Source organism: Acyrthosiphon pisum, chromosome A1, assembly GCF_005508785.2.
Source record: "Acyrthosiphon pisum isolate AL4f chromosome A1, pea_aphid_22Mar2018_4r6ur, whole genome shotgun sequence".
Classification (NCBI taxonomy): Eukaryota; Metazoa; Arthropoda; class Insecta; order Hemiptera; family Aphididae; genus Acyrthosiphon; species Acyrthosiphon pisum.
The window spans coordinates 98,204,131-98,211,451 of NC_042494.1; the positions used below are offsets into that span (position 1 = coordinate 98,204,131).

Sequence of the window (7,321 nt, forward strand, 5' to 3'; positions counted from 1 at the left end):
GAAAATTGGTGAAAAATATCGAGTCGGTTTTAATTCAAATATTTGTAGTTTTTCATGCCAGTATCTACAGTCACTCAGAGGGATCTTTTCAACCTTAAAAAGGTGAAAAGTTATCTAAGATCAACAATGAATGAAGTAATGTATTTTAAGAAATATTTTTATAAAAGTTAGAACATAACTATATTAGATTCTGAGCGGAGCGATGAAGCTAGTGGTTTTACAATGGTGTTTTTTTTTTTTTTTTTTTTATCTTGTATACAAAATTTCTACCAGAAGGAGTGCTTTGATTTCAATATGTAGTACCTATCTTATCTTTTAGCAAATTGGATTAAGATGGTACTTTAAGCAGGTCATTTTTTGATTTTCTCAATAGTTATTTAATGTCACGGGAAAAACCACCGACAAATTACAAAAAACCTCTAAAAATGGATTTTTAATTTCTAACGGTTTGTTTATCATCATAGACAATAAACAAAATAGAGAATATAAACAAAAAATATATTTCAATATTAATTCAACTTACGAGCTATAATAAATAATAACAATATAAAATATTCAGACTAACAAACCATTTCCGCTCAGAATCGTTTTCCTTTTACAATGATATTATATCATTGAATTCAAGTGTAATACAATCCATCATACATTGACCCACTTGTAACCTACTTTACAGTAGAGCGACATTCACTTAACTGCTTTTTTAAATTTGTTTTGTACATATTATTATTTAATACCAATTAAAAACTTTTAAATTTTAAATTGTCTTATAAATATGGTATATTTATTTAATAAAGAGTAATTGGGTGGTGTGGGAGGCTTTGCCCTCCACGGCTCTGTTTTCTGAAAATTATCTGGACCCTCCCCATAACAAATTCCTAAATACGCCACTGAATGTATATAATAAAGCAATATACAATACACAGTAAACATGGATGATGAATAACTTATTTCTAATTAATTTCAAAAGGTAAAAAGGTCGTCAGCACAATATTTTTTTTCCACTTGACATACAGGCAATATTAGTATTGTTCATAGGCTCAATTTGGGGGTGCTTAGCATTCCCAAAATTTATATTAGCACCCCCAAATTGTTGATATCATTATCAAATTTTTATTGAATATAATATTATACCATAGGTATTTGGATACTTACATTTATTTCAAAGACCTTTCATTTTCATAATAATAATAATGCTTAGGTACCTATCAGAATAATAATAATATAGATAATAAGGTATTATGTTCATAGATAATAAAATAATGGATAGGCCATTCCTATATTAATATACGAGGGGTTTGCGTGCTGGAATGTAGATGAGAGACAACCAGTTGCCAGTTTTTATAATATGGTGATTCTCACTCTAGCAAGGGGTCTTATCATTATTTTATTATGAGACCCCTTGTAACGTTCATGCACGTGTGAAAGATAGTATGGCCTATCCATTCTTTTATTATCTATGATTATGTTATAGGCAATTGTTTATATTAATATCAATGTGAAGGTGTATGAATGGAGAGGGTGTGGGAAGAAATCCCCCACTGATCACTTAAGTCAACATAAATCTAGCACCCTCATACATTTAACCCAAATCGCGCCTATGGTATTGTTGCGCGCCAGCTAGAGAGGGAAAACAAATATTGCACTAACATCCTCTTAAAAAAAAAATTACAGATTTAGTATTAGTGTAAACATTCATGCAACTGATGAACCATGATTTATCATTGTTTCAAAATGTATTATAGGTACCACTACTACCTAGTAACTACTTGGCTTAAGTAAGATGACTGATGTATTATATCTTGCATTAATTCTTTTTAACTGATGTTTGGAAAATTGTACATAGATATAAACAACAAAAAATAAAAATGACTCATTGTAAGCTTTATTTTTAATACGATCTTAAGAGATTTTCATACCACAATTTGTTGTACTATAGTTAGTCAGATCGATTATGATCTAATGCTGAGTCCACACAGAAGAAAACAAAATAAAAACAAGACTGTGTGGACCTGGCATAAAATAACCTAACGAAACTAAACATGCACTGCTGAATATAAATATGCTGTCATAGTGTCATGTGATTGTAATACACAAGCACTGAAGCAACTAAATAAATTATGATGTGTTCTGAGCCTTTTAACAATTTTTGTGTTACCCAAGCTATGATAAGCATCGTTAATCAAGGTTATATTTACCCTATCATTAAGTACTCTTAAAATTAGAAACATTAGCTCCTATAATTAACTCCTATATAATTTACATTTGAATTATTTTTAGGAAAAATGAATTTTGCGATATACAATTTGCAGTTGGAGGAATAAAAATATCAGCTCACAAAGCTATATTATCTTCTCACAGTAATTATTTTAATGACATGTTTATTGGAAATTTCAAAGATTCTAAATTATTGGACATTAAAAATGTAGAAATTACTCCTAGATCATTTGAACTATTAATAGATTTTCTATATACATCTCAAATAACAATAAATCATTATAATGTGCAGGTAATTTACATACCAATGTTAACTATAACATATTAAAATAATATATTGGCTGTTACTTGTTATAATTTTGATAATTCTATGTAAAATTAGTTTTATAAATTACTTATAACTTCTAACAAACATTGTAATTTCTATTTAGTTAATACAGACTACAGTCAATATACAGATAAAATTTAACAAACTATGTAACTATATAAATATTTATGTTAGGAATTATTGATAGCATCACGTTTTTTGATGCTCAATGATGTGGAAAAGGAATGTTTAAAATATTTAGAACAAAACATTGATATTGGAAACTTTATGACAGTAAAAAGAATTGCTGATATGAATGAAATAAAAGATTTACATGAATTATTTCTGTCATATGTACTAAAAAACTACAAGTGAGTATACTTTAAATCTTAATCAATTCGAAAAAAATTAAGTTACAATAATTATATTTTGATTATTCTCGATTTCACATTTTTTTTTCATTAATAATAGTAAAATATAATTTTAATAATTTTAATATATATCGTTTCTAAAGTCTGGATAATGTATAACCTAACATTGTCTAAAGGTGTATTCAATTTTGTGTATGTTTTTAGTGTTACAGGTTTTCACATTAAATTCATTGTCAAAATCAGTATTAAAATTTATAGAAAACAACCAATAATAATAATTTATAATTTATAATTTAAAAAAAATGTCACGTATCTACAGTTATTTTTTTTTAGTTATACCAAACAATCAAAATCAATTTTGTAAATACTTGTATCTTGCTTAAAAATTTCCGTTTTCCTTAATTTATTTTTGTCTTCCTTGTCGCTGTTGAAAAATACCGAGATATTCTTTAAATTACCAACTAGATTCAATTTCCCACTAGAAAATCGAAGCATTATTTCAACTATTTATCGTGTATTTAGAGTATAGACACACAAAAAAAAAATCATCACACATTTTTGTAAAATCATTGTCATCATCCCTCCACTCAGAATCTATTAATCTTATGAATGAAATACAATAATAATAATATTATTGTCATCAGTACCTAATTATTTATTATTATAAAAGCATATTTATATAAATAGTTAGGTAGTTAGTTAAACTATCAATGCAATAAGTCCGCGTCTTAAAATATTTATTGTTTTTATAAAAAATACTATTTCTGGTAAGTTTAAGTTCTTAAAAAGTACATAATCAAACTTAAAATAAATTTTTGAATACTATTATACAGTATACTTATATGTGGTTAAAGATAACTTGCAAAATTACTGTATAGTCTGTAAGCTATTAAATATTAAAAACGCTCTCCTGCAGTACAATACATGGCATTTGGCATTTTTGATAGTACCTACCATTACTATCATTATCTGTGCTTAAGCGTTAGATTTTATTCGATATTTTCATTTTCAAGCGAGATATGAGCCTTTTTAATTTTTGATATTTCAAATACACATACCTTACTTGAAAATGAAAATATTGAAAAATCGCCAACGCTTAAGCACAGATAATATTCTTACCTACAAGTATGATAATAGGTCAATTCACTCTAATATTAAAACTAACAACATAATATTGAAACTATTGAACGGAAATTTGCTATATCGTGCGTGTGTAAGACGGAGACAACAAATGCAGCATCATCTTAACAAAAAAATACCTATTTATGATTCATAGATTTTCGTTGTCAAGTAAAAATATTGAGTAGCGTGCTATGGTTTTTTTGCTCGAGAATTGTCTTCTAGTGCATCTATTTAGAATATTAAAATTCCTAATTGCTTAATTTTTATTAATTTCATTGCATTCTATAATCTAGTAATGTTGTCAAGTCAAATACATTTTTATCATTTTCATTTGAATTGATGATGGAACTTATTCAGAGTGATGACTTACATGCAGAAGAAGAAGAGGTAAAATATTCAATGTACCTAACATTGTTAAAATAGTATAATTTCTTAGATGGTTAATTTTTAGGGTTCCGTACGGTAAAAGGGGACCCTATTACTAAGACCTTCGCTGTCCGTCCGTCCGTCCGTCTGTCACCAGGCTGTATCTCATGAACCATGATAGTTAGAAAGTTGAAATTTTCACAGATTATGTATTTCTATTGCCGCTATAACAACAAATACTAAAAAGTAAAAATCCTAGAATATATAATATAAGCAGTGTTGCCGACATGATTAAAGTTGATGATGGTAGGTACGGAACCCTTCGTGCGCGAGTCCGACTCGCACTTGGCCGGTTTTTTTTTGTTTATTCACAATTCATTTGTTATATGTTATTTTATGTCACTTTATTTTCTAGGCTTATGAATCTATTATGATGTGGTTAAAATATGATCTAAACGAACGTTTAAAATGTCTGCCTGAGTTATTCAAGTCCATTCGGTTAAGTCTAATGTCAATTGATTATTTAAACGATATTGTTCAAGAAGAGGAACTTATTAGATCTGATATTACGAGTAAACATTTTTCAATACTATTAAAATTTTTAAGTAGAATATTGGGCGCCTTGGTAAAAAAAAAAAAAAAACAATAACAACAAGAAATGTGTACACCAACACCATACTGCCCAAATATTTCAAAACTACCTATAGAAGTAAGTAAATATATAATAATATGATCAGGACTGGCTCAAGCAAAAATAGTGAACTAGGCAAATTCAAATTTTGCCGCCCCTAACAATATTATCAGTATTTTTAAAATTCCGCCATCTTACTAAAGTGCTGCTTAAGTGTCACCCTAAGTGTGGGCCTATGTCGTCTACCCCTTGAGTCGGGCCTAAATATGATTGAAAAATAAGGGTCCAATAAATTTTTGTAATCATTACCATTAAAAATGTAGACGGCCCTCAAGTAATTTTCAAAATTATTATTTGGCCTTTTCTAAAATCATAGTGAGGACCGCTGGTATAAATAATAAAACTCGAGTTTGTAATGAGATAACATTTGCCGTGTAAGATATAAATATAATATTTACGTGAAAAGTCTAAGTTGAATAGTATAAAAGGTGCAGTGGCGGATCTAGGGAGGGGGGCAAAGGAGCATTTCCCCCCCCCAAATACCGTAGTTTTCTTTTGTTTTACACTGTGTTTAGCCAATTTTGTAGCCAATCTTGCAACTTTTTGTACTTTTGCCCCCCCCCCCCCATGCCCACCCAAAATCAAGCCCTGGATCCGCCACTGAAAAGGTGTAACAGAAAGACTTGACTAAAAAAAAAATAATGGTACTTAAACGTATGACAAAAATTGTTAACATTTTGTGATTAGTAAATAATTTAAGAAATATACTCATGTCAGCATATTCCACCAAAAAAGTTATTACGTTCTAAATCCATTTAATCAAAAAAATATTTATATTTAAAAAAATTCTAAAAATTAAGCTACTTGACTTAGAAAAAGGTTCATACTATCAAAATTGTTCTTATAATCAGATTCACAAATTATATATATAAAAAAAAAAAAAATATTGATTAGAACAAAAGTCAGTTCTATCTGTAGTACAGAATCTGTACTATCAGTTTATCCTAATTGAAAGAAGGTTTACACTTATGTATTATTATAATTTATGCACTGAACACTGTTGTTCCATACAAACCGTAGTTAACCATTCTCATCCCAGAATAAGTAGAAGATTGACTAAAAACATATTCTACACTAAGATTGCCTTGCTTCTAGTATTTTATAAAAATTTAAAATTAATACTTTTATTTAGGTATGAATTACTTATGTAGTGCCTATAAAGTAGTTCACCAGCAGGAAAAGTCATTAGTTAATGTATTAACATCGACTTTCAATGTTACACATCGAAAATTCAGTAAGGTAAAATACTATTTATTAAATTAATTAACTTGTACAAACAAAAGATTTTAGTATTATAAAAGGGTTAATTAATTAAATAATATATATTATTTCAATTTGAATATAATACTTCCATATTTGTTATATGGAAGTTTCACTGTCATTATACACAGAAAAAATATCTGTTCTCTTAAGTCATAATAAATGTTTTGAAAAATTCAAACATTACAATAGTTTAGAATGTATTATTTTGATAATTAACTAACCTATGGTACTTTGGTAAATTTTTAGGATTTTGTTGAAATCAATATTAAAATGAAGTGACAAAATTATATTTTATATTTTATCTATTCCATTTATTATATTAGCTTTAAATGCAATTTTATATTTTAGAAATTACAGTCAAATCCAGAGACAGAAAAAAGTGTTGAAAATTATGACGAAGATATAGAAGAGCAAGAAAAAAGTGGTCAAAGTGATGACGAAGAATGTGAAGACACGGAAGATGATGGCAACGATATATTTGATTGGGATAAAGCAAAAGATGACCTTGAACAATTAAAACTACGCTTCGAAGAAGAACTTTAAAAATATATTTAACCGCTATGTAATTACAATAAAATTATTTTATTTTTAATTAAAAATATAATTATTACCAACAATATTTTACATACTTTCTTTAGGTTTCTAAGCATAAGTTTAGAATACCCCGTTGTGTTCATCTTATTTTAAGGTGCTTAAAAATTTAAAATCGACTTCTTAAAAAGCCTAGATATTTTCTCAAAGAGTTCATACATGTATAAAAAATTAAAATCGGTCATTCCATAGTATTTGTAATTTACCCACAATTGTATTACTTGAGATATCGATTAGCAGTGATTAGATGGACGACGGTACAAAAAAAGTTATTATAGGTATTATACGGATCCTTAGCAGTTGGCACTCTGCAGTATTTTGATTTCTAAATCAGTAAGCTTGTTCAAGCGCGTAAAGTCGAAGTCAGCGGGAATAAGGAAAAAAGGAGTTATATAT

The 7,321-nt window shown here is 28.0% G+C and overlaps 1 protein-coding gene across 1 annotated transcript in view; it reads left to right on the forward strand.

Annotated features, from left to right (window-relative positions):
- LOC100569232 (kelch-like protein 20) overlaps positions 1-6,953 on the forward strand; it is a 7,521-nt gene extending 568 nt beyond the window's left edge. Inside the window, exons 2-7 of the mRNA XM_029486675.1 lie at positions 2,278-2,506; positions 2,717-2,892; positions 4,308-4,401; positions 4,796-4,952; positions 6,204-6,310; positions 6,683-6,953. Of these exons, the coding sequence (XP_029342535.1) occupies positions 2,278-2,506; positions 2,717-2,892; positions 4,308-4,401; positions 4,796-4,952; positions 6,204-6,310; positions 6,683-6,877 (958 nt within the window). The 3' untranslated portion in view covers positions 6,878-6,953. The remainder of the gene's footprint in view (positions 1-2,277; positions 2,507-2,716; positions 2,893-4,307; positions 4,402-4,795; positions 4,953-6,203; positions 6,311-6,682) is intronic.
- Positions 6,954-7,321: the final 368 nt, after the last annotated feature.